The 25,511-nt window shown below is 61.5% G+C and overlaps 1 protein-coding gene across 3 annotated transcripts in view; it reads left to right on the forward strand.

Moving 5' to 3' along the window:
* The first annotated feature begins 1,832 nt into the window (after nt 1-1,832).
* C22H17orf113 (chromosome 22 C17orf113 homolog) overlaps nt 1,833-25,511 on the forward strand; it is a 35,668-nt gene continuing 11,989 nt past the window's right edge. Inside the window, exon 1 of one of the 3 annotated variants that reach the window (XM_075523224.1) lies at nt 1,833-3,023. In XM_075523224.1, coding sequence (XP_075379339.1) covers nt 2,623-3,023 — 401 coding nt within the window. In that variant the 5' untranslated portion in view covers nt 1,833-2,622. The remainder of the gene's footprint in view (nt 3,024-25,511) is intronic. The other 2 variants (XM_075523226.1, XM_075523229.1) reach the window with 2 other exon arrangements.

Raw genomic sequence — 25,511 nt, forward strand, 5'->3', positions numbered from 1 at the left:
GCACGTCCCCACCAGCGCTCCATGTGTCCCGCTGCGTCCCCAAGGCCCTGTTTCACATTCCCGATGCTGATCGTCTCCCACATCTGCTTTCCGGCTGCTCTGCTAATGGTTATTCTGGTAAAGGCCCTCTCCCCGGGGTCCCGCGGGGCTCCCTGCCCATCCGAGTGCCATCAGGCATCGATCACAGTGAGTTTTGGGGAACGACCACAAATGACGTGGTTCGGTTGGACGGGGCAGCTCTGCTGCCAAGATCTCCGCTCTCGGTGCGGGGCGGGTCCCTCCTGCTGCTCTGCCATCCCCAAGTGCGCCAAGTCCAGGAGGTTTCATTTGAAAGACATCAGCTGTTTTCTGTAAATAAAATGTAGGGGGGTTTTGAGCCTTTCAGGACTGGCCCGTGCTTTTTTTGCTTGTCTCAAGCGCAAGGGCTATGCGGGGTTTTTTTTTGTTTTCATTGAAAGGTGAAGCAGGAGCTTCAGGAAAAATCCAGAGGTCTCTAGAGAGAGTCCAGGGTTAACAGGTACCAGAGGGCTGCACGCAAGCTTCAGGCTCCTAAATCCTTCTGCCAAAAAGTAATTTGCTTATTTTCATGTAAAGCTCCTTTTAGTTGCGCTGCTTACTATTTTAACCGGTGAAGCGGGGTTTAAGGATCTTATTGGTAACGTCTCTGGTTAATCATGGAGTAACGTAGGGTGGAAGGGACCGCTGGTGGCTGGGCCAGCCTTCGGCCTGCGGCACCGCTGGCTTCAAGGTCCTGGTCCTTCCCCACGCGCGGACGCTCTCCCTGCGCAAAGATGACGTTCGCTCCGTTACGTCACTCCCTGAGCAAAACTGACGTTAACTCAGGAGATGGCGGCAAGCGCCGCAGCGGGTGCGGGGTGCCGAGATGCCCCGGGTGGCACCAGGCTGGCTCCGCTCGCAGCCCGGCAGGGGGGGGGGCAGCCCGGGCCCCCTCCGTGCCCGCAGGTCCCGGCTCTCGCCCGCGGCCCGGCGCACGGAGGAACCTTCCGTCGCGCTTTGCGAAACGCGGCTGCCCCGGGAGCTGCCGCTCGTCGCCTCCGGGGCGCTGGAAGGAGCGAGGCGGCCCGGGTGCCCTGGAAATGCCGCAGCCTGCGGGGGGGGGGGGGCAGCGGGGGGGTGCGCACCCACGCACCGCGGCGGGGGGGGGCCGCTGCCCCCTGCAGCCGCTGCCCCCTGCACCGCTCCCTCCCGCAGCGCGGGCCCGGGCAGGGCTTTGCGGGGCCGCTCCGCTTTGCCGCGGGGACCCACGCGCGGGGAGCGGCGCGGAGCGCGTGCGCCACCGCGGGGCCGCGGCCGGGGCTGCAGCGGCCGGAGACCGGCGGGGCCGGTACCCCCGGGTGCGGGTACCGGTACCCCCGGGTGCGGGTACCGGTACCGAGCTGGGCCCGTCTGCTTTCAGCGCACCGGGACCGGCTTCGTTGCGCGGCTCCGGGCGCTGCCGCCGCCTGCGGGATGCTGGGGGGGGGCGGCCCCCACCGAACCCACCCACGCCGGGCTCCCCGGGCTGCCTGGGCGCGCCGCCGGGGAACCGGGAGCACCGTTTGGGGTGCTCAGGTTGCAATGGGGGGCAATTACCGGACTTGGCCCGGAGAGGAGCCTGCGGGAGCTGGGCCTGCCACCTCCCGCAGCAAACGCGGGCAGGGGGGGCCGTGCTGGCAGCGGGGCACAAGCCGTGCCGGGGGGACGCAGAGCCTCCCGCCATCAGGAGCGGGGGGCTGGGGCTGCTGGGTGAGGTTTTCCAGGATGGTGCTGCACCAAGTCAGGCAGGGACAGCCGCGGTGCTTCGGGCTGCCCGTCGCATAAACCAAAGCCTCTGGGCTGGTCCCTAACCCCCGAGGTGTGCGCAGATGAACCCCCGAGCAGTGGCTGCGCAGCCCTTCCCGAGGATGCCAGGGCCATCGCTGCAGTGCGCCTTTGGGGCCCGTCCGGCCACCCACAGACGCCCTGGTCCCCTGCTCTTGGCCCCTCGGGGTGTCTCGGCGCAGCGTGCCTGTGTGTATTTGTCACCGGCAGCTGCCAGCTCCAAGGTGGTAACTGGATCGCAGGGCTCAGGTGACCTTCATGCCTCTCCAAGGCTCAGTTCTGGATGTCCCACCAGCTCCCAGTTTGGGGTCGGGGACAAGTGTGTCTGCGAGGTGAAGGCCGCAGGAGGGCCATCCCCAGCTGACCCCAACCCTTCCGTGGGCAGCTCTTCCACGTGGTGTCCCTGTGTGGGTCTGGGACTCGAGCTCCCAGCGGGAGTTGGTCCCGCAGAGCCCTGCGTTCAAGACAGGCACCCGCTTAATGTGGGTGAGAGAGTTCTCGTGGCTCGAGGTGCTGGTGCCAGTCCTCCTCCTGCTGCGGTGCAGACGGGCTGCGGGACACCAGAGCAGCACACGAGTTCTTCCAGTTGAGTTTCTTGCCTGCAGAGAGTTGGTTACCATCCCAGCTCTGCCTTGGGCCGCCCTACGGTGCTGTCCGGGAGTGAACAGAAAGACTTTAACTGACACAAGGAGCGTTGTCTGGTGCTAGAATCTTGGAAGAAGCGGGTTATTCCCTGCTCCAGCACTAACCCCCTAGGAATGCTGCTGCTCATTTCTTCTTGCCTAATGCAACTCTGCAGAGATGCAGACGCTGTTGCTCTCGCACGGGGAGTCCCACCAGATCCAGGCAGGGCACCCCACAGGAGTGGGAGCTGTGCTGGGTTTTCCTGCCTCGCCTGGCCCCCCTGTTCTGGTCCCTCTGTCCTCATGGTGGGTCTGTCCTTCCTCCCGCAGGCATGAAGCGACCCCTGAGTCCATCCCACAACCCCGAGAATGGGGTGCGGCTGGTGGAGGCGGCCAGCTGCCTGCCGAGCCAGCCCGAGCAGCGCATGAAGCGGGAGAAGAAGCACCAGTCGTTCACGCTCTGCGAGGTCTGCAACATCCAGCTCAACTCGGCCGCGCAGGCGCAGATCCACTACAATGGCAAGTCCCACCAGAAGCGCCTCAAGCAGCTCAACAAGGGGAAGATGCCGGCAGCCCAAGGTAGGAGCCCATCCATGAGGCCGAGGTTGCCCAGAGGCTGCCCTTGCTCTGGGACAGCTGCTCCGCTGGGCTTGGCGCACTGGAACCGTGGGATGTTCGGGAACGCTGCGTCGTGTCCTCGGCGTCTGTCACTTGCTGGTCTGCCCGAGCTCCAGGGGCTTCCTCACCCCTGTCACTGCTGGTCCTCAAGTGGTTTTGGGGCCTGAGAGCCCACGGTGCTGCGCCGGACGGATGGACACGTGTGGGTCCTGTCTCTGTGCAAGTGCGGTAGCTGGTACTCTGTGTCTCCATGAGCATCTTCTTGGGTTTCCATAGATGACTTGTGCAGATGGGATGAGCGCATCCAAGGGTGGAGTGGCTGTCGGCTTCTGGGTGACTGGCTACCTGCTTTCCAGGTGCCATCTTGACCCTGTCCCTCCAGCCTCCGGCCGTGCACGTCTCCTGTAACTGTGCTGAGTTTGGCTGCTGTTGACTCAAAATGCTGCTTAGATTTTGGTGCTGAGGGTTAAGGCGGACCACTCCAAAGCTCTCAAGTGACATTTTCAAATACGGTTGGAGGTTTTGTTGCAAACTAGAGTCTTCTGAAACTTCACCTGCATTCTTCTGTTGGGGTGCTCTGCGCTGGCAGCCCCTGTTAACCTGCTGTGCCCTGGGCTCAGGTGCTCTGGCAGTACGTAGCTGCCTTGGATCCCACTGGCCCTTTGACGTGTAACGTCCTTGGCAAATTGTCCCGTTGCGGTGGGGGATCTTGCTTCTTTCTTGCTGCCCGGGGAGGACTCCCATGGTGCGTTTGCACAGGGGAGGTCACTGGCCTGAGCCCCTCATGCAAGGGGAGCTGTTACCTGCCGTTAGCTCCCTGGGGTCCCAGCGAGCGCTGGGGTATCGTCTGCTGCGACGCCGACACTTAAGGGCCCTACAACAAGCAGACAAGCTGAGCCGTCTGGGGTCGATGTGTTTAACAGCGTCGATCTGTTCCAGGGAGAAGGAAAGCACCAGCACTGCAACAAGGGCAGGCTTTGTTTTCCGTGTAGGGACCGACGTTTATCACAAAAGCCACTTAGCTGAAGTGGCAGCCGAGACAACTCCGTGCTTGCCCTTGACGGGATGTTTTAAGGTCCACGGTTTTGTTTCACCAAGCGTTTAGGTGATGTGCCGAGTGCACGGGACCTCGGGCGTTGCAGCATTAGGAGGCAAAGGTGTCTCTTGTGGGGTGCCCCTAAGCGCCCGTACCTGAACTCCTGGGGGTGACGTGCTCGGTGGCCTGTTTTCCTTGCTGGGCACCCACGCGATGCGATGCTGGGGACGTAGCGATCTGAGGCTGCTCTGAGTTGGGGACGGTTTCTTTTTTTGGACGGTGGAGCTCCTGTTCATTGCCTAATTATTATAAAACACCTCCGTCGTGTTACGGCTGGCCAGAGAGCAGCCCAGCATCACCCCTCCAGCCAGGCTCAACGTCCACTGGATGTTGTTAGCAACTCCAGGAGGTGCGGAGCTGCCTATTAACTAGTTGTCAGGCTGCAGCACGAGGAGGGAGTACGTGGTCTGATGGCTGGATAAAGCCTCCACTAAAGAGCGGCGAGGCGATCCCTGTCACGCCGAGCCTGACTAACCAAGTCCTGGCTTCCTGCCTGTGTTTTCCCCAGATGTCACCCTGGTGAGGGCAGTCTCCTCTAACCCCTCTTGTTAGTTCTCTGGGGACGCTTTCCGAGCGTACAAGAAGGGCTGGCGCTTGCCCCCGGGGGCGGGCGGGTGGTCCCGGCCCCTCGCCCCTCAGCCGTGGCAGGGATGCTGGCACGGGGCAGGCGCCGTGCCGCCGGCCGGAGCTCGTGCGAGGGCAGAAGGACTGGTTTGCCCTCTGCCGTCTGTTGGCGTTTACCCGACCCGGGCCCGTACGGCTGACTGCCGCGGAGTTTCTCTGCATCAAAGCAGGGAAACGTGCCCGCGAATGTCACCCTGCAACAGCCATCGACCAGCTCTGCCCGAGCCTTCGGCTGTAAGGGTTTGCGTGGTATTAAGCATCCAAGGGATAAAAACCAAAGGCATTTGCCCTTCCCAGGGCTGGTGCAGGCAGCTGTGCCCGGGGCAGTGCCCAGAGCCCCGTGTCCCCAGGCTGGGGCCAGCGCTTCCCCCGGGACCCTGCTGCTGTTCGAGGAGGGTGTCTCTGGCTCCGTGGGGAGCAGCGGTCGCGGGGGCCTGGGTGTGACCCCCTTTGAGCCGCACTGGGCAGCCAACGCGGTAACCGCCCTCCTTTCCTTACAGACTAATTACGAGCTGGATTAATGAGCTGAGGTCTCCAGAGCGCTTTGTAGCTAAGTGGTGCTTTTATCCGCTGTGCGGGTACGTGAGTGTGACGAGAAGCTGAGGGGATAGGAAAAGGGCAGGAATGTGCTGGAATCCTGTAAAACGGCACGGTCGGTGCCAGCCCCCGGCTCCCAGGCACCCTGCGCCCCAGCTGCCCTTCTGCGGCCCGCGCGTGCTGTCCCCGAGGAGCCGCTCTGCTAAGAGCAGGCCGGGGTTGCAGTCCAGTCCCAGTTCCGTCGGGAAACGTTTGTTTAATGACATCTGAAGGACTGGCAGGCAGCTCCGCGACGCTTTTGCAAGCAGCAAAGCAGCAGTGCGTTGCAGGGTAGTAAAACTTGCTGTGTCCGGCCCCTCCAGCCCCGTTTAGCGGGATGGGCGATCGTGGCGGCGTCCCACGCGTGCACCACACGTGATGTTCGGGTACGGAGGCAGCCACGCTCGGTGCGGGGGCCTTGGCTGCTGTGCTCGCTGGTGGCTTCCGGCACATCTGCGCTGGGGGGTCCTGGGCGTGAACCTGGACCCGTGCTCCCCTCCAGCCCTTTCCATCCTGCCGAACACTGAATCTCCTCAAAGGCAGGAAAGTGCTGTGGGGACGTGGCTCGCAGCCGGGTCGGGAGGATGATCGTCCTCGGCAAACCAAGAGGGCGGGCAGCCCGGCGCTGCAGTCGGTGCCAGGGCCCTGGCTGCGGGGCCCTGGCCTTGGCAGACCCCTGGGGATCAGCCTGTATAAATACCTGCTCCTGCTCTTGCTAAAGACTGGGCAGGCTGGAGCCATGAATTCCTAGCATGGCAATGATCATCTGTATGCCAAATCCTGCCCTCCCTGGTGGTGGTTTTGTTTGAGCAAGGTCTGGGATATGCAAAGGAGCTGGTCTGTTTATCGCAGTTTACTGACAGATGGAAATATTGCCTGCTATTTTAATGGGAACAGGGCTCATAAATTCCAGCCTGCAGCTTCCAGATTCTCCCCCTGGACCCGGTTGTGGCTCGATGGGAGGCTGTCCAGGGATGTGTTTCCTACTGAGCCAAAGAATCTCGGAGCATGCAAGTATGCTCTTTGTACTTCTGCGCCGCCCCTGACCTCCGTCGGCGTCCAGGGCTCTAGCAGGCAGTCGCAGCCCTCGGGGTTTGCTGCGCTGTCAGCCTCGCGCGCGCTTTGCTCTGGCGTTCAAGGTGAAGTCGGCTTCTGCTCGCGCAGGGCTGCGATTTGCTTATGTGGGGAAATTGCAGACGGCAGCTGCTCCCCTCGCCTCCCATCCCTCCCGCCCCTGCTGTGGCGATGGAGAAGCGGCGCCCGTGCAGGACGCTGCTCCCGCCGCAGCCTGCTCCATGTGTCCGGAGACGATCTTCTCCCCCACGCTTTTGTTCAAAAATGTCATTTCCAGCTTTGTTAGTGGCAACCTTTCCCTGAGGCACGAGCGCGGGAGGGCACGTGGCCACGAATGACAAATTAGGGCTGGGAACTGGCCGACGTGACGCCCGTGTCCCCTTCATGCCGGTCGCTGAGCGTGCTGCTAGCACTGTGGGTGCTCAGTGCCACCCGGCCCCGCGTCCGCTGCGCTGGGAGAGGGGCTGATTTCCCCCAAACCCAACTGTGCGCCACTGCTGAGAGGGGACCGGCCCTTTCCGCCTTGCTCAAATGAGCTAAGGACAAGCGCTGGAAAGGCTCCTGGGCTGCAGCGCGCAGGCAGGAGGGTGCGGGCAGGGCTGGGCAGAGGGGATGGTTGCTTGGGCTAAGCCCGGTGCAGGGGAGCCCCGCCGCACCCCATCGCAGTCCTCTTGGAGCCCTTCGCCAGCTGAACCGGCACCTTTGGGTGCTGAGAACGCACCTGCCCGAGGTCGTGGGAGCAGCCGCCCTTCTCGGGCAGCCCGGCGTGCCCCCAGCCCGCGCTCGGGCGAGCTGCTGCTCCGGCGATGGCCGCAGCCCGGCACAGCCCACGGAGAGGGCAGGCTAACGCGGGTCTCTGATAACGTGTCGGCGCCGGGGGAGCCCTGGGAGGAGAGAGGGGGCTTTTGAAAGACAATGGATTAAATGAAATAATTGAGTTAAACAAAGATTCCTCTGAGCCGGAATCTCTGTCTCGCGCTGACATCTACAGCTACATCAAAGGCGGCTTTCGCAGACGCTGCTCCATCTTCCCCGTTTCCCCTCTGGCTTCTCTGATCAGTTATTTCTGCAAAGGCTGTAATCGCTCGCATTTTATGGAGCAAAGCTGTGGAGGAGCTTAGCTGGCAAACAGATGCAATAATCAGTATCATTACAATTTATTAGCTCTGTGCCAGAAAGACCCCCAACTTGAAAACAAATTATTGCTCATTAGGCATTTTCTTGCAAGGCAAATCATCGATTTCTGTTGTCTCGTGTTGAATTGCAGTGCAGCAGCAATTAGATACGGGATGTCCACAGATGAAAGATGTTTTCATGTTGCACATGCCAGTTCAAATCCAACTGGGTCAAGAGTGATTTAATTACTGACTGTGATTTTTTTTCAAGGGTGCCCAAGTGAGCTCAGTTTGCTCTTGGTGTCCTCGTGCTCCTGCAACCGGGAGCTGGACCCCCCCGTTCTGGTGCCGAGCAGAAAGAGCTGTGCCTCCCCCCAAAGCAGGGGGTGCTGGCTGCCAGCACAGCCTCCAGCGCCGCTTTTGTGCCAGTGCAAGCTGCTGGGCGGGGGCGGGGGACGGGGGACAAGGCTTTGCTGCCTTCCCTTTTTCCTCCTGGCTGATCTCGGGGGCTGCCCATCGCAGGTTGGGCTGAGCTGGAGCATGTCAGGATTCACTCCCTTGCTGTCCGCTGCTCCCAAAAAAGGCCCTTCCACCAGTGTCCCAAAAAAGTCGCGGGATGTAAAGAGCAGGTCGTGCTCCCCCGCCGTCGGAGCCGGCATCCCCGGGCCCTGTCAGCTCACATCGCGCTGAAACGCGGCGGGGAAAGCGCTCTCCTTTGTAGCAGGAGTCTCCCGGCTTCCCGGGCAGATCCGAGCTGACAGCAGCTCGTACCCCTCCTTAGCCGGGGGCGGTGGGTGCTGGGGGCGGCGGGAAGGACACCCTGCCCGGGCGTCCCTTGTGCCAGCATGGTCCGCGCCAGCCCTGAGCCCGCCTCGAGCCGCCTTTCCCAGCCCTGGGGGCTGGTGGGCTGCTCCCCCGGACCCCGTACCGAGGCCAGGCGGGCAGGGTTGGGCCAAAACACCCGGAGCCAGCTGTGCCCCGATGCCAATCCATGTCACGAGCTCTTCCTCCGCTCCGCGCGCCCCTGCGGCGTTATGTACCCAGACCCTCTCCGGGGCTGCCCGGTGCTGTCCCCCAGTGCTCGCACTGGAGCTCCCTGCGCTGCCGTCCCCACCCGCTCGGCAGCACCGCGTGGAAGTAACGGCTCCTTGCAAAGGGGAAGATCCTGGTTTCCCCAATTAGCCACTGAAATGTCTGTCTGCGTGCGTTTGCAGAGCAGAAAGGTTTGACATGAGCAGAGAAATTGGTGTGACAGCTTCAGCATCGCTGGGTCTGCGGCGGAGGGGATGGGCCCCCGGGAGGGGACGTGGGGACCCCGTGGGAGCCTGTGCCGCTCTGGGAGCGGGGGGGGGCTGGCAGCCGCTGGTGGGAGTTACCTCGTGTTGCACGGGGGGTGCCAGCTGAACCCCTGGTTTTGGCAGCAGGCGGAGCTGCTTCTGGGTGCTGGGGGGAAACCCCCTCCCCTCGCACGGCTCCTCCGTCGCAGCCTGCGGCGCTGGCCCGCGGTTGCAGGTTGCGGTGTGCGAAGGCTGGTTTATCCAGCCAGAAGCCGCGGGCTGCGGCGTTAACCTGCCGGAGACCCCGGAAGGGTCCTGGGGTGCAGCACCACTGAACGAAGCCTGGCACCCCGTGGCATCGCCCGGGCGGTCGCTGGCCTGGGCGAGCCGTGCTCAGCCAGCAAAGGGAGGGTGCCCGCAGCCTGTCGCGCCGACCGAGGAGGACGGGCTCGTGGCCGTGCTCTCTGCTGGGCTGGGGTAACCCTGCAGGTAGACAAGTCCTGAAAACCACCCGGAGCATCGGCTGGGAAAGCTGTGCCCTGGCGCAGAGAGCAGCGGAGGGAGGGGAGCTGGTCTGACCGTGAACGGCCTGGCCGCTGCGTGATCCCGCTGTGTGATCCCGCTGCGTGATCCCGCTCCGCTCCAGCACCCGGCGTCTCGGAGGTCGGCTGCAGGGAGTGTTTCCTCCTTCCTGCCTTCCCCCTGCTGCTCTCTGCTGTCGGAGCTCTTCAGCTGTTAATTACCAAGAAAATGGGTGCCAATCTAATTTTTTTCGATTTCACGTTATGCACGGAATCCTTTAATTGTCTTTAATAAACAGGGCGATGCTCGGTGGTGCTTTGTCTGCAATAAAATCCAATGTATTGATTTAAACAATATGCAAACATGCAGGATTAGAGTCTAATTGGGGACTAATCGGGGTGCAACGGCTGTGTCGCCGGCTGGGCCGGGGCCGGGATGTCCTCAAAGCTGGGGCAGGCGTGGTGGGAAGGTGCCCGGCTCCGCCGGCCGGGAGCCCCCGTCCGTGACCAGCCTCGGCAGCCTGCCGGGAGCTGCACCAGCAATGCTGCGGGGGGAAAGGCGGCTTTTCTGGCTTCCTCCTCGATTCCTGCAGTGGTTTGTGGCTCTCCTGCTTTTGGGACTTTTTTTTTTTTTTTTTGAGAAATTTGGCAGGGAAAGCAAAGGGTCCAGCTGGCCCAGGAGCTGCGTTCGCAGCGCTCCCTCGCCTGGCATGGCCGAGTGGGCCCCTGAGCGTAACCTTGGCTGATGGGATTAATTATAGATATCGGGAAAAGAGCAGTTGGGAATGTAAAGGAGCGGCAGGCGAGTGGGGAGGGGCAGGCGCGGGTCTGCAGGGGCTGGGTGGGGGAGCGCTCCTGCTGGACCCCAGCCGGGAGCGGAGCCCGTACCTCCCGGGGACGTCGACGCGGCGCATCGGGCTCTCCCGAGCTGCGTAACAGCAGATCCGCGCCCGCCCTGTGTGTTCAAGGGTCTTTAATATTCAGCTGCGACAGACGCTGCGTCTGCCCGTGCGCTGATCGATAACCTCGTGGCCAGGCAGTAGTGGGGTTCGTATTTTAAGCTTCTGTAAATTTAGCGAAGGACAAGCATACGGAGTCCTCCTGCTCGGTTGGCCTCGGCTGCTCCCTTCAGCTGTGAGCAAAGATGATTAAAAATAGCTTTTTCAGATCAGATTTGAATAACCTGGAATCTCAGCGGGAGAAGTCTAATGGTTTTTCACGTCTTCAAGATGTTTGCTGGGATCAGGTGTCGTTTGAAGAAGCGCGGTTGTGTAATTGTACGTTTTCCTTCCTTCTGCGTATTCCCAGGCTTCTCCCTTCCCCGTTGGGCTGTGGGGACGTCGCTCGAGGGTCCCGGTGGCAGCGAGCCCCCGCGGGGTCGGGTGCTTCGTGGAGCTGGGGGGGGAGCGGCAGATTTACCCCCACCACCGGGAACTGGCAGAAAAATCTCTGTTCCACTAAATGATCTTGTTATACCGAAAAAGCCATTTCGCGTGGGGAAAAGGGCCTGCGGGCGCCGTGGGAGCCCCAAGCTCCTCTTGGCACGTTAGCCCTGGGCCAGCCCGTTAATCTGGAGAGAACTGCTCCCTTCCTAAATCCTCTGAAAATACCCCATTAACTTGCTCTCCCTCTGAAAAGCCCAGCTATTCAGTTTACTGTGGATTAATAACTGTATCATAATTAATCTCGGATTTTTATTGAGTCGGTAACTTCAACTAAAAAATAAATTGATTAGCTGTTAGCTTTTGCTAGAAGGATTTTCTTGATGCGGTGCCTTCCCCATCAGGGCACTGCCCCTCTGCTCGGTGCCCTGATTTCTGGCCAGAGGCTTCAGGGATTATTTTTTTTTCCTAACACACTTATTCTAAAAAGATCCTTAAAATTTAAACTCTCGGCCAAAAAATGACATAGAGAAGCTACCGGGCTTTGCTTGTGCAAAGGCTGTTGTGTGATGCTCGGAGCGAGGAGGGGGTCGGAGCCTGCCTGGGGTGGGGGCTTGGGGGCCGGGGCGGATGCTCTGGCTGCACCCGCAGGAGGGTTCTGCCTTAAAAAATAAAAAAAAAAGAGAGACCGAGCCAAAAGATAACAAACCGAGATAATACATATCAAGTATAATTTTGGGGCGGGCTGGCAGTCCAGTGCCCGGGCCGTGGGGGTCAGCGCCCACGGGGTGTTTGGGAGGGGAGCGGAGCAAGCTGCGGTTTCTCAATGCGCTGAGGGGAAACGGGGGGGTCTCGTGGGAGCGGGACCCGTGTCGGAGAGGGCGAGAGGCGTCGCTGCGGAGGGCGAGGAGGGTGCAGACGGCGGGGTGGGGGAACGGGCGGCGGGAGGGACGGGGTCATTTTGAAGGGGAGTCCTCGGCAGCGGCTGCCGGTTGCACAGAAATGTTACAGACTGGCCTTGGTCCCGTGCCAGCCCCCAGCCTGGCTCCTGAGCGTGAAATGGCTCTGACCTTCACAAGGCGCTTCTCGGGGGGAGGGTGCGGGCCGTGTCCCCCCGCTGAGGATGGGCATCGCGGGGGGAGCAGAGAGCTTTGATCCGAACGCTCGGTCCCGTGCTCGGCCGCGCAGCCGATTCCTCCTCTGATAACGTGATTTTTCCCCCGCTTTCTTTCTCTTAAAACCGCCCTCATCAAAAGGCTGTCATCGTTCCCGGCAGCGGGGACGAAGGGGCTTGGTCCTTTGAGCCCCGAGCGGGCGCAGCAGCCGGCGCGGCGTTCCCACCCGTCCGGCTCGCGCTCCTGCGGGAACGAGCGATGCCAGCAATGGGCTGGGATGAGCTGCTCGGGACGGGCTCTGGGGAGGCCGCCGGCTCAGATCACGGCTTGGGGTGCCCGGGGGGCTCTGGCCCTCGGCCGAGCCTTCCGGGGCGGTTTGGTTCGTGCCCCGCGGGACCGCGCGTGGGTGCTGCGGACGTGGGCTCGCAGCAGGGCTGTGGCAGTCGGGCAGGGCTGTGCTCTGCGCTGCTGCTGAGATGTGTTGGTGGCAGAGCCGGGGAGGCAGAGGCTGAGCTGTGCTGTGTACAGAGGATGCTGCTGGCGGTGGCAATTTTTCCCAAAATCGGGAGGAAATTGCCTCGTGTTATTTTTAAGCACTGTATTTTGTGAGACAGTTATCCTTAATCTTGGATTTCGCTGTAATTTTATTCCATTTGGTTTGCTATCGAGTTGCAACAATAGCATTTTATGGCCACTTAGCTCAGGCATGCGTCACACGTGATCTTAATTAGCAGTGGATTAAGAGCAACGGGGAACATGCCGTCATGGAGCATTTCACAGTTTCCCGCGTAGCATCAGCTCAGCAGACTTGGAAGAGGAAAGCCTCGGATTTATTTTAAGCGGGGGAAAAAATGGTAAATGCGGCAGCTAACCCCGAGCGTGTCTCAGCTCGTTAGTGGCCGCCGAACCCCGTCCCAGGGCCGGCACGGGAGCCTGGCGGGGCCTTTCCCGGGGAGGGCTCCAGCAGCGGCTTCGAGCGGGGGCAAGGTCCCCCCGGGAAGGGGACGAGGTGCCGGGCCCGTGCCGGGGGCCGCTCTGGGGTCAGGCAGCTCCTGGCTCTCGCGGCCGCCCCGGGCATCGGCTCCACGCGTCCTGCTGGAGGGGCCTCGGCCGTGCCCCCCCACGCGCTCCGGCGCCGCTGCGCAGCCTTGCTCTGCCAGCCGGCGCCCCGGCACAGAGGTACGTTCGGCTCCTTAACGTCCCCAGGGAGAGGCGAGGACGCGTGGGACCTCGGCGGCCCCGGGGGACGCGACCGCGGGGGAGGCTTTGCTGATCCCGGGGACAGGGGCGGCCGCCGCCCCGCTCCGGCGTGGGAGGGAGGCAAAGCGTCCCGCCGCGTCCCGCTCCCGCGCCGGCCGCTGTCATCGGGGATTAGAGGTGCCGGATAAAACAGGTCGCACGGGGCCGTGCGTGCGCGAGGGCTCTGCGGCTGCCCTGTGCCGAGGCGCCGTCCCAAAGAGCGCCGGGGCTGAGCGGACGGGGGGGACCGGGGCAGGAGGGGTGACAGCGACGGGGAAGTGACTTGTCCGGGGTCTTGATGAAGAGCAAGGCTGGGAACACAGCTCGTCCCTCTGGCCTCCGGCCCCGGGCCCCTCTCGGTGCCCGCCGCGCCCCTCTCGGTGCCCGCCGCGCCTCGGCTCGGCCGCTTCTCTGCGTGCGTGCGCACACGCGTGTGCCGCTCTCCCGGAGAAGAGAGGGGGGAGCGAGCGTTTGGGGAAAAAGAAAATGGGGAGGGGAGGTAGGTAGGACTGAGCTGGATAAGCGCGAGCAAAGGTTTGTGGGTAGTGTAAAGCTGTCACTGTGATTTAGGGTTGGCTGGTTAAACTGTTTTATGTTCACAGACAGTAAGTCGTAAACAATATAAAATTTTCTATGAAGAGATGATCTTCCCTCGTCATGCTTTATGCCATCTTTCCCAGAGCGATCGCTCCTTTTTATAACCCCATGGTGTCGCGGCGCGGTTGTGCAGAGGGGAAAAAACGGATTCTGGCGATTTGAGAAATGGCGACGGCCCGAGCCCCGGCGGTTGGGTCTGTGCCCGGGAGGGGAGCGAGGAGCCGGGGGGCCGAGCTGTGGTCGGGGTGCTCGGCTCCCTCAGCCTGACCCTGGCGGCTGCACCCGCATTTTGGCCGTGTAAGGCCGGGCGCTGCCGCTCCGGCCCGGGACGGAGGGGACGGAGGGTCCGTGACGCTCCGTGGCCACACAGGGAACCTGCAGCCCAACAGGGCGTCGCTCTGCCCCGCGGCCGGCAACCTGCCCTCTCGCTCTGCCCCGGTGCTGCCGCGGGACGGCTGACGTTGCTGAGAAGAATCAGTGCAAATCCTGTGTGTGCTGGGTGGGTTGGCCGTGAGTGACGGTGGGCGCTCCCGTACGGCCGTATTTCCCCGCAGCAGAAGGACCGGTGGCCTTTCCCCGCGGGCCCTCCCGGGGCTGCAGCACCTCTGCTTTTACTGCACGAGAGGCAGGTACGGTCTATCGGAGCAGGACTGCGTTTCGCTGCAGTCACCGCATGATCGCCTTAAATCAGGTTTCCTTCCTTTTTCTCGCCTCCAAGTTGTTGCTGCTTTTTAAAAACTCGCACACAATGCTGCTCCGGTTCACCTTTGATATTTTCTACAGCCGTAGATTCATGAGTAATAGTTTCATTTATTTTACCGTCGCCGTGTCAGCGGGAGCGTCTCGGCGTGCTCTGCGCCGTGGCACTGGAGCGCCTGCCCGTCCCCGTGGTGCTGCTGTGCAGCCGGACGCGCTCCCCGGTCCCCGGCAGCCCCCCGAGGGGCACGGAGCTGAGCGGGGACCTCGTGGGAGAGACCGGAGCCGGCGTCGCCCCCCGGCTAATTAAGCGTGGAGAAGATTTTGGGTAGCCGGTTGCCATGCCAACCCCAGCTGAGCTGATGTGGGGGCTCAGGAGCCCTGCGACCCCTCCCCGGAACTCTGCGTGGAGCCGGGGGGAAGCGGCAGGGCAAATGCTTTTCACCCTCCAGCCAGGAGGATGAGGAGGGAGGAGGAAGGCAGCTGCCCCGGGTGCCGTGTGGGGCAGCCCTCGGCCACGGGAAGGGGACGACGATGCCGAGCCACGTCGGATGCCGCGTGGCCGGAGCCGCTGAGGCTCTGCCTCCGGCGTGGGCCGTGCCGGGCAGGCTGGGGATGGAGACCCAGCGAAGGGGGAAGCTGCGGCAGATGTGCTGCTAGCACGGTGCCTGGCTGCGGCGGCCGGAGCCCGGGAGCCAACGGCGGCTTTGGGAAGGCGTGGGATCCGATGTGGCTCTGCAAGCTGCTCCCAGTTAGTACCTCTCGTGTCACAAAACCTCTTCCAAATGTTTTCGAGCTGTGGTGCTGCTGTTGATGCCAATTATCGGAGGTCAGGTGCCGGGTGGGCTCCGCGCCGGCAGCCCCGGGCGCCTTTGTGCCGGGGTGGGCTCCGGGCGTCCTTCCCGGCAGCGCTGGGTGAGCTCGGGATTTCGAACAAAGCACCGGTTTGCGATCTGTGCGTGCGTGCCCGGGGCTCGGTGGTGTGTGAAGGGTTTCTTCATGTGCTGAAGTGTGATTGCAGGTGAAATCCTCTGCCCTGTTTCTTCCAGGAGGGCCCTCCTAAATTAGATGGAAAATATTACACTCTCCTCCTGCAACTATTTACAGGTGTAACTTCCATCCCTTTTCCTGATAATTAAATATTTTTAGGTCATCCAGTTTCTCCACCCTATTTGCAGTCCTGTCCTGGATGCCTTTGTAATTAGACATCTCCCTGTGAAAGATGATTAACGCGGGAGGTGGCAGCCCCGAGCGCGGCCCCAGCTCCCCTGCAGCCCGGCCGCCGGCGGTTCCTGTATTCAAGCGGTTGCTCGTCCTTGGGGCTCCTCGTGGGCGTCCAGCCTGGGGCGCGCCGGGGCCCCGTCCCCTTGGAGGGCAATGGTGGATGGAGCAGCCCCTTTTAATGTCCCCAGGCCTGGGGACGTGGTGGCTGTCCTCTGTGGTGACACCCAGGCAGCAGTTATCATGGTCTTGTTATTAAAGGGCGAGAATTTTGAGAATACACATCTAAGCAATTTTAAGCGGCTTTGTTGAGGTGGGTTCTTACTAAAATGAGGGGAAAGTAATGTTTTAATGCCTCGCTCTGCCACAAAAAGGCCCTTAATGGCATAGTTTCCATCACGGTTTAAAGCTGAGACTTTGCACGGGAGCTGGGATTAATGAAAGGGCAATATTGTTCTCCGCTCCTGAAACGGCGAAGATTAAAGTAGCACAGAGAAGAAAAGGTGTTTGGCTGTTATCCTGGTTCTTAGCAACACGATGCGACCAGACCTTCCCTTCACGGGGAAAATTGAGGTTAAACCCCGGCCCCCCGGCCGCAGCCTCCTGCGGCACGTGGGCTCCTGGCAGCGGCAGGCAGCAGCCGGGGGCGCGTCCCCCTCCCCGGGGACAGCCAGCGCTGCCGCGGGTCACCCCCTCGGCACAGGCCAATGCACCGTTAGCTCCCCTGGTTTGCTTTTTTTAGATGCGTAAAAGCAGGAATCTTCAGGAAGAATTAATTGAACAATCAGGATGCCCTGATCCCATCGGGTGGGCACCTGCCCGCGGACCCGGTGGTTTGTCTGGGTCCCTGTTTGTCCGGGGGCTGCAGGGGGGTCGTGGGGGGAACGCGGGCCGCAAACCCCATCCTCTTTGTGTGGGAACCCCCTGGGGGGGAGGATTCAGCTCTTAAAATATGTTATCTTAATCCTGAGCAAACTCGGGAGCAGGAAAGGTCAGCGCCCGCCTTCCTGGCCTGGCGGGGATGAAACGCTGCTCCACGCCTGAGCCTTCTGCTTCTGACGGGGCTCAAGTTACAGAGCAGAAGAAAACCGATACGCATCCTCCAGGTGTATCGGTCTTGATCCTATCTGGCATCTTTCACCCCCAAATTATACCCTAAATCCTCGGTGAACAAAGTCAGCCAGAAAGGCTCTGGAAGGCTCGGCACACTGGGGGGGGCAGCTTCCTGCTGGTTTTTTATCCCTCTGTCTCCCTTCTTGTTTATTGACGTGTTCATTGCCCAATTCTGGTCACTATTTGCCAGGCTGCTTTAGGAGTCTAAGGCTGGGGAGAGTCTGTCCCGGTCATCTCTCGGCCAGCGGGGAGTTTAACACTGCCCTCAGTAGGTTTCAGGGTAATCTCTCTGTAGTGGTTCCTGGAGCCTGTCCTCACAAAGAGCCCAGTGAATCGGTGGCGTTAGGGACAGCCTGTGCCCAAACCGAGCCCAGTGGGTCACAGCTGGACCCGTTCTGCTTCCTGAGCACCCTCCCCGTCTCCCTGCCCTCCCTTTCCCTTTGAGCCGCTGCTGCCTGGGCTGCAGGCGCGGCTTGAGCAGACTTGCCCGAGCAAGCCCAGCTCTCTGGCAGGTGTAGGCGAACGCTCCCCCTCTGACTGCGTGTCCGGGATTTGCCTCTCCGGGATGCGCGCAATGAGCTGCAGGCTGAGGACTGCGGGTGCTGCGGCCGTGCCGGGGCAGGCAGTCTTGCCTCTTTGCAGAGACACCTCTGGTTTCGTCACCGCTCTCTCCTAACGCTCTGCCGTCAGGGCCTGGGTTTGGTTAACAACCTGTGTCGAAAAGTAGTGACCGGGGGGGGGGGGGGGGGGGGGGTAGCATCTGCTGCAGCAATGCCCGTTGGCTTTGATTTTTTTTTTTTTGTGCCTCCCACGGTGTTATGCAGGGATGGTAAAGCCGGTTGTCACGGCCCCCGGGTGCCCTTCGCAGCTGCAGGCTCCGGTGAAGATGCTCGGTAGTGGCGGCTCCATCCCGCGGAGGACGTTGTGGGAAGAAGCGGCCGCGGGCTTTGCCCCCCCCCGGGTGCGGGGTGGCCGGCGATGCCGCCGGGAGGGCGATGCAGGTCTGGGCCCGGTGGGAGGGTTTGTGCTGCTGCCGTGTGCCAGCGCTGGGGTCCGCGTACAAATATAGCAAGTTATGCGCCGGCCGGACCCACGCTGCGTTGCTGGGAAATTCCAGTGATCTGCTGCGGCTGGGCAGGGGAGGGCAGGGCAGGAGGCGTTAATGGCAGGGGTCTGTAATCAGTACCTGCAATTAGCCTCTGCTCCAGCTGGCCTCAAAGGCTCGGCCGTAAAACGCACCGTCCCACGCTGCCGTTCCTCTCCCCGGCCCCGCCGTGTCACACCAGCTCGACCCCTTTCAGCTGCGGCAGTGCCAGCCAGGACCTGCCCGCCCGGCTGGGACAAACTCGGCACCGGCCGGAGCAGGGAGATTATTTACCGATGAAATTGCTGTGCAGAACTCGAGGGGCCGGTCCGGGTGAGGGTGACGGAGGATGGAGTGTGGGGGTTCAGGGCTGTACGTCAGTCCGGCCGGTCCTGGCCAGCAGGGCTGGAGGTTGGGAGATGCCAAACTGGCCCGTGGCTTGTGGTCGTCCCCGGGGAAAGGAGAACAGCCCCCAGATGGTTGTCAGCCCCCTGCTCCTCCCGGTCTTTACACCTCCACGCTCCCTTCTGCTTGATGCTCGCTTGCAGTAACGCCAAACTGCCGATGACATTAAACAAATTAATATCGGGTTTAAATAGCCTGCTGGGAGGCTGGTAACAGGCGGCGCGGGCCCAGCTGTCAATCCCAGATTAGCAAGTGCCCAGGCTAAACTTACTGCTGCTGCTAACGACCCCGAAAGCAATACCCTGAGCAGGGGGCGCGCGTGCCCGGCGCATCGGCCCTGCTTGGGGCTTTGCCGGTGCTGCCCCGGTGCCAGCGGAACCCGGTGGGCGTTGGGAGAAGGACCCGTGGGATGCCCTGGCCCGGCAGCAGCGTGCAGGGTGGCCCTGATGGCTTTGGGTGCTTTTCAGAGCACCAAAATGCTAGAATTTACCCCGAAAGTGCCTGCTCTGGCTGCAGAGCCTGGGAAGGGAATTTGGCATCTCGTCATTTACATCTTCATTTTTGCTCTGCTTGTGGCTGAAGGAGAGGGGTTCCTGCCCAACTCTGAATTGTTTGACTTGAGGGAAGTATTTCAATCCCTCCCTGTTCTCGTCTCCCTTTTGGGGGGAGACAATTGTTTCCTCTTTTCACAAGCAGGCTTTTCATCGTTTCCCTCTTTAAAAAGGCACCATGCAATCAAGTTGTGAACCTCCCCTCCCAAGAAGCTCTGGAGGCCAAAAATTGAGCACAGAGAAGGTGCCGCCATTGGGGAGCCCAACTGCCTCAGCCTTGCGAACAAAAACGATGGGGAGAGCAGCAAAGCCGCGCTCCAGGGCTTATGCAAAGCCCCAGTCGCGGGTGGCTGGGGCGAGCCCCCCACCCGGGGCAGGCTGCCCACGTCCACCCGTGCCACCCCACGAGGCGAGGCCGTGGCCAGATGGGACCCTGCGTGTTTCCAGCGCTCGGGGCCAGGGCCGAGCCGGTCGGGGACACGCGGCTGCCGGGCAGCGCGGCCCCTGCTGCCCCTTTCCCCGTGGGGCCACGCTGCCTGCCCAGGTTGTCTGGCACCCGGCGGATGCTCTGGGGCTGGCCGGGAGATTCGGACGTCTCCTGTGTGGAAGTGGAAAAAGGGGTGAGTTCATGCTGCTGCTCTTGTGCCAGTGTCCCGGCCGTGAACCCCGGCAGCTGAGGGACGCGCTGGCAGCTGGAGGGGGCGGATAGATGCTGGTGTGTGCTCGGCTTCCCGGGCAAGCGAGGCTCACACGCGGTTCGAGGGATGGTGGGCTCAGCCTGCGTCCTGCCAGGGCGTGGGGGTGTGTGACCCTGCCCACGGGGGGGATTTCGGGGAGCCTTTCCTGGAGGGGTCGGGGTGGGTGGCTGCCGCGGCTGTGTCCCCTCCCTGAGGGAGACCCGGGGGCACGGACAGGGGCATCTCGGCAGGTGCCGGCCCAACCACGGCCCCCCCAAACCAGCTCCCTTAGAGGGGGGTCCTGGGCACTCGCAGAGCGATCTTGGGGGTGCAGACGAAGCCGTTTGCGGGCTCCCTGCTCCCCGCCCAGAGCTCCGGCGCTCCGGCAGCCCCGGCCTTCGCTCCGCGCCGGGCTCGGGAGGCGAAGGGCGCTTGTGGGGCGCCGCCGGGGGCGGGGGGGACCCGCTCCCCCCGCTCCCCACCCCCCATTTCCATGTCAATACCCGGCACCTCCGGCTGCTTTTCCCCTCCGCGCTCCGGCTTGGGCCGAGGCGGGGCCGGACGCGTGGGTGAGGGGCTCGCACCTCCCGGCGGCGCGGAGCTGCTCGCTGGGGTGTGCGCGGCTGAGGGGGGGCTGCGGGGGAGCCCTCCCTTCCCTTCCCTTCCCCTCCCCTCCCCTCCCCTCCCCTCTCCCACCTCCCCTCCTTTCCCTCCCCTCCCCTCCCCTCCCCTGCCCTGCCCGCCCTGCCCGCAGCCCAGCCGGGCGAGCGGGAGGCACCAGCAGCGCCGAGGCGAGGCAGCCGCATCCCAAAATGCTTCTGGGTGGGTGAGACGCAACTTTCCCTCCCCCGCGGGAGCAGCCGGCCGGAGGCTGCTCTGCCCCGCCGCTCCCCGCCGCTCCCCGCTCTCCCCGCTCCGCGGGAAAGCCCTTTGCGGGGCTCGCCGCCCGGGCTGGGCGCGTTACCGGGAGCCCTGCGTGCCACGGAGACCGTGGCAGGGCGTGGGGCTCCGGGGCTCGGCCGGCGTGGCCGGCCATGGGGCGGGGGGGTCCGGCCGGGGGCTCGCCCTGCCGCCGTCCCGGGGTGCTCCTGCCTGCGCGGACCCGGTTCAAGCGTTCCCGCAGGCAGCCGGCTTTCGCGGAGTTACTTGAGCTTGCGAAAATGGCAGTAAATCAAGGTACGGGTTGTTCTTTAAGGGAAAAAAAAAAAATCTAATTGTTTCCTACGTTCTGGGTAGCTCTGTGAAGGTTGTGGGGAGGGGGGGGGTCTTTTCTCCCCTTCGCAATTTTGACCACAGACTGAACTCTTAACAATGAAAAATTGAGGTGGGTTATTCACTGCCAGGAAAGAGCTCCAGAAATATGCGGTGCTTGAGGAGTCCGGGCTCGGGAGCGAGGGGCTGGTAACAGACTCGGCACCAAGCACGAATATCGATTCACCTGTGGGGTCCCCGTCCTGCTCCCACCGGGGCTTCGGCACGCTAAATCGCCTTCATGAGATGGTCTTCCTTCTGAGCAAATCAGGTCGCTACCGTTCCCTATTGCCATCCTGCCTGAAAACCCATTGAAAGAGCTGTTCTTTTTATTTGCATCAACTAAGCCAGGTACCTACCGTACACCCACAAAATGGTCCCCCCAGCCCAGGCACACATGCAGCCTGTTTCTTCGGCTCCCAGCCTGCTAATCCCAATTACTTACGGGATTCAAACTGAGTTTGACTCACTGCATCTTATTGATTTTTCCCAGGGCTGCAAAAAGAGGAAGAAAAAGATTGCGTGCTGAGACGGCTTTATTTTGCCCTTGCTCTTCTTTTGGGGGTCAGCTCCGACTTGTGTTTCTGCTCCACCCGCGATGCGAATGTTTGATGCTTTTTGTGTGAAATGAGGCTGGGGGGAGAGCGACCGGCAGTGCCTTTGAAGACGAGGCAGGGAAAAGCTGCTCGGGTGGGTGGTGGTGGTGCTTCGCTGCTGGCTTCGGCTGTCTGGGGCTCGTGGAGCGGAGCTGCGGCAGCAAACGGAGCGTAACGCTGCTCTCGGACCCGTTTCACGCGCAGATTCGGGGCTGGTAATTTCGGTGCTTTTGTTATTATTGGCATTAACTTTCCGGCAGGCTGCTGGGGAAGGAGCATCGCCCCCGGCCGCTGCCTGCGCCGGGCAGCGATAGGGGTCCGGCAGGTCCCTGCGGGCAGCGGTGCTGGTTCTCTCCATGCGTGTACGCACGCATGCGGTGTGCACATACGTGTGAGTGCGTGCGTGTCCGCATGCTTGCGCGCGCTCCTTTTCCTGTGGTATCGTGGGCGCGTGCTTGTTGGTGCCTGTGGCTGTAGGAGAGCAGCCAGGCCGGGGCACCGCGGACGTTATTGAGCTGGCACATCTGACAGGGCTCCTCCGAGGTGCTCGCGTTGCTGTAACTGCAGCATTGCCCGTCAGCTCTCTCCTATGGATCGCTTTAATTTTTCTAGTAGTTTGAAACACAGTCTTGTCTCCATGAGCTGGCTTTCCCTGTATCTCTGGAACGTGTAACACTACTCGGGATATTTATCTGGAATACTTGTCAGGTAAAGCAGGCTTAAAAAAAACAAAATACCACCCCCCCAAGCTTACTTTTATCCTTGTGGTCTCAAATATGTAGGAAATGTTGTAAAGCCATTAAAGCTTCAATTTTGAACCCGTGCTGCCAGGGGCTCGCTGGCAATCTCCGTGATGAGGCCGGAGCGGACGCGGGATCGTGGCGTTCCGGGTGGAGAAATGCGGCGGTTGCAAGGTGCTCGTGCGGTGGCTGCTCCCTGCGAGCGTTAAACATCCTCCCCCCGCCGTGCGTTAAACGCCTCTTCGGAAAAAAGTGGGAAGTCGGAGTCACCCACTTCGCTCCGTGCTGCAGCACAGGGTGGGACCGCGCGTGGGTCCTGATGCTGCTGTGAATTTGCTGTTGTTAATTGGCTGCTTAATGAGGCTTCCTGTCCTCTCCGTCGTCGTCGGGGTGAACGGAGAGGGGAGCCAAGCTGGGCGCCTTTCTGTCCCCCCTCAAACGCTGGGTTTGGCTTTGGGGCTCTCCCGCATCAGATGGTGGGACTGAGCTTTCCCTAAGGTTGTTTTGGGTGAATTTCCCTGTAAATGCAGCGGTTGTTTTTATTGCCAGGGGCTTGTTCCGAGAAATGTCCCGGGGAAAACATCTGGCCCCTGGTTTCAACCGTGAGCAACACCCGGGGGGCACTGGGGGCTCTGAGCTCCTCCGACAGCCTCAGCCTCCCCTTCGGAGTATTTTTAGACCGAGCTGTCATCTAATCTTGACCTCCAGTATGATGTGGGCTAGAAAACATCACTGCCTTTCCAGCATCAAGCCAAGGGTATAATTCACGAATTTTTTTAGACCATTTTTAATTCTACCTCACCTTGCTGGAGCAACGGGTTGCTAACAGGTATTTTGAGCAAACGTGAACTTTTTGGAAGTTTCCGCAGCGGCGATGCTCCCAGCAGGCTGCTGGCGGCTGCGCTGCCGGCACCGGCGCTTTGATGGTCCATTCCGGCACCTGCCTGATGTCCCCGAGCTCGTAATGACTGCAGGGGCTGGGTATTTAACAGATTGCTTTTTTTTCCCTTTTCTGAGCACGGGATGTTAGAACGAGTAGGCTGGCTGTTCCCACTCTTCTCCGAAGTGATTATATTAGCACGGCCTGGGTAGGAGTGGCGGAAATTACAATGAAATACTAGCGGTAGGAAATAAAAATCTAATTAAAAAATAATGACAGATGTGCGTCTGCTTCCAAACCCTGGGCACGACCAGCCTGGCCCCAGGGCAGCCGTGGCGGGGAGTTAGGCGCTGCTGCAGTTGTCAGCGCAAACGCGACGGGCGCTGTGCTCGGGGCTCCCAGAAAATAACGTGGCGAGCAGAAAGCAGGCGGAGGGAGGCAAAGGGCTGTGACCTTTATAAAACTTAGAGGGGGGGGGATATGTAAATGGGTTAGGGTTTGAAAGTTCCCTCAGCCCCCTGGGACTTGCACCCCGAAGTCTGAGTTGGACCCCTGCAAGTGGGGTGATTCCCCTTCCACCCCCTGGAGCAACGCCGGGAGGGACCGGCTGCGGCCCACGTGGCGTCACTGCTGGGGGGGCATCGGGGACGGCCGTGATGCCATCGCGCGAGGTGGTTTGGGCGGCTTGGGCCTCGCCGCCGTGGTCTGCGTGCATCGCTCTGGCACGTCTGGGAGGGGACTTGCCACCGGCCCGGAGCCTGGCTTTGCCACCGACCTGCCGGGTGGCCCCCGGGAAGGGCCAGCCCAGCCCCGGCTGTGCGAGGGAGGCACCTGAGGAAGTACCTCAGGTACTCCAATAATAGAAATCATTAATTTTCACCGCTAATGGAGGAACCGCTGCACTGTGAAAAATGTGCGTTGGCTTAGAGGCAATTGAAAAGGCTGGTAGAGATGGGAGCCCCTTAATTTGTTCCAAATTGGTTATTTCACTGGAACGGTGAGAAAGCATGAATTTGAGTATCTTTTTTTCCTTTTCATTTCTGTCAGTCGCTCCCTGGCCATAATGAATTGGACTCAGCTGTAATTTTTATGATTTAAACGATGCCCAGAATAAAGGCTGAACTAATCCGGGACTCCGGTCTCCCCCCCGAGCTCTCCGTCTTTCAGAAGGACCCTGACCTCTCCCCCCCCCATCCCCCAGAGCTGAAGGCGATGGTGGGGAGGGGCAGGCAGGGCTCTGGGGAGCGGAGCCCCGATCGGTGTTCAGTGCTCGCTGCCTCCTTTCTGCCGCTGCCCCGGGTCAGGATTAGCCCAGCTCCTTCCCCAGCTCCTCGGAACCTGTCGCGGAGATCAGCGAGGTCTTGGCTGGGCTGCACCAGCCCCGGCAGCGATGCCGGCCGCGGTGCGGGGGACGCCGAGCCGGTCAGGGCTGGACGGAGGCTCTACAAGGGGGGCCGTCGCTAAATGCTGATTTTTCAGATCATTAGCTGACAGAGAGGGAGAGTTGGGAGTTAAAATCCAAGGGGAGGTGGGCTCGATGCTTGTGGACATGGGGAGGAAAAGGGGCTTGATAGAGCGAGACCTGCGTCCAGTTTTGCTCCTCGGAAGTCGTTTATGATGTCAGTTGTGCGGGGTTACCGCTCCCTGCAGCTCCCGGGTGCTGAATGCAGCCGAGCTGCCTCTCACGGCCCGGGTACGTCAACTGGGAGGGAGCCCAGCTGGGAGATCACCTTGTCTCTGCTTCTGCTCTTGCTCCTCAACAAAAAGGCTTTGCCCTTCTCGGCTGCTGTATCGCAGGGAGTAAACCGGCCCCGTCTGTATCGCAGGGAGTAAACGGCCCCCCCGAGCTGGGGTCGCTGGTGGGGGAGAAATGAGCACTGCCCCCCTCCCCAGCCCAGACAAATAATCCTGTTTGCGGCCATGCCCGGGAGTTTGCAGAGATGTCATCTGAGTTTATTTCAAGGCTTGTTCCCTGCCAGCTCAAGTCACGCAGCAAAAGGTTGTGACGAGGCTGCGCAGGGGAAGGAGGCGCGAGGCAGCATCCTGCAAGCTGGTAGTGGCTGGGGGGGCAGGGGGTCCCCGTGTCAGCCACTCGGGGGGCTGCTTTCTCTACCAGCACCCCACGGTCCCCTCTTTGTGGCCCACTGCCCGCTCAGGCCCCTCCGCAAGGACCCGAGCTGCCCAAGCCAGAGCCCCTGCGCCCGCAGCGGTGCCGGAAGGCCCCCCCAGCAGATGAGGAACAACCCCCCGAGCACCCTGGAGATGTGCAGGAGAGCTGGGACAGAGCAGGCAACTATCGGGGTCCCCCAGCGTGCGCCCCATCCCCTTCCCCGAGCCGGGGCACCCGCTCCTCCCTGCGACCCTCCTGTCTCTTTGCAGCGATGCCGCAAAACAGCAGATCCCGCAGGAGGAGCCAGCCCTGCCAGATCTGCCTGTCCAGGCAACAGCCCTGGGGGGGTTGCAGAAGTATTTTTAATTTGTCTGAGCTGACACGGTGTTGAGTGCTGTCTCCCTCGCAGAGGGACGGCTCTCTCCTACACAAGACAGCGGCTCCTCGCAGCCTGCCTTCCTCCGCCATGCACAGCAGAGATTAAATTGAACTGTCACCACCTTCGGGTG

This window comes from Mycteria americana, chromosome 22 (assembly GCF_035582795.1).
Source record: "Mycteria americana isolate JAX WOST 10 ecotype Jacksonville Zoo and Gardens chromosome 22, USCA_MyAme_1.0, whole genome shotgun sequence".
NCBI classification, from domain to species: domain Eukaryota; kingdom Metazoa; phylum Chordata; class Aves; order Ciconiiformes; family Ciconiidae; genus Mycteria; species Mycteria americana.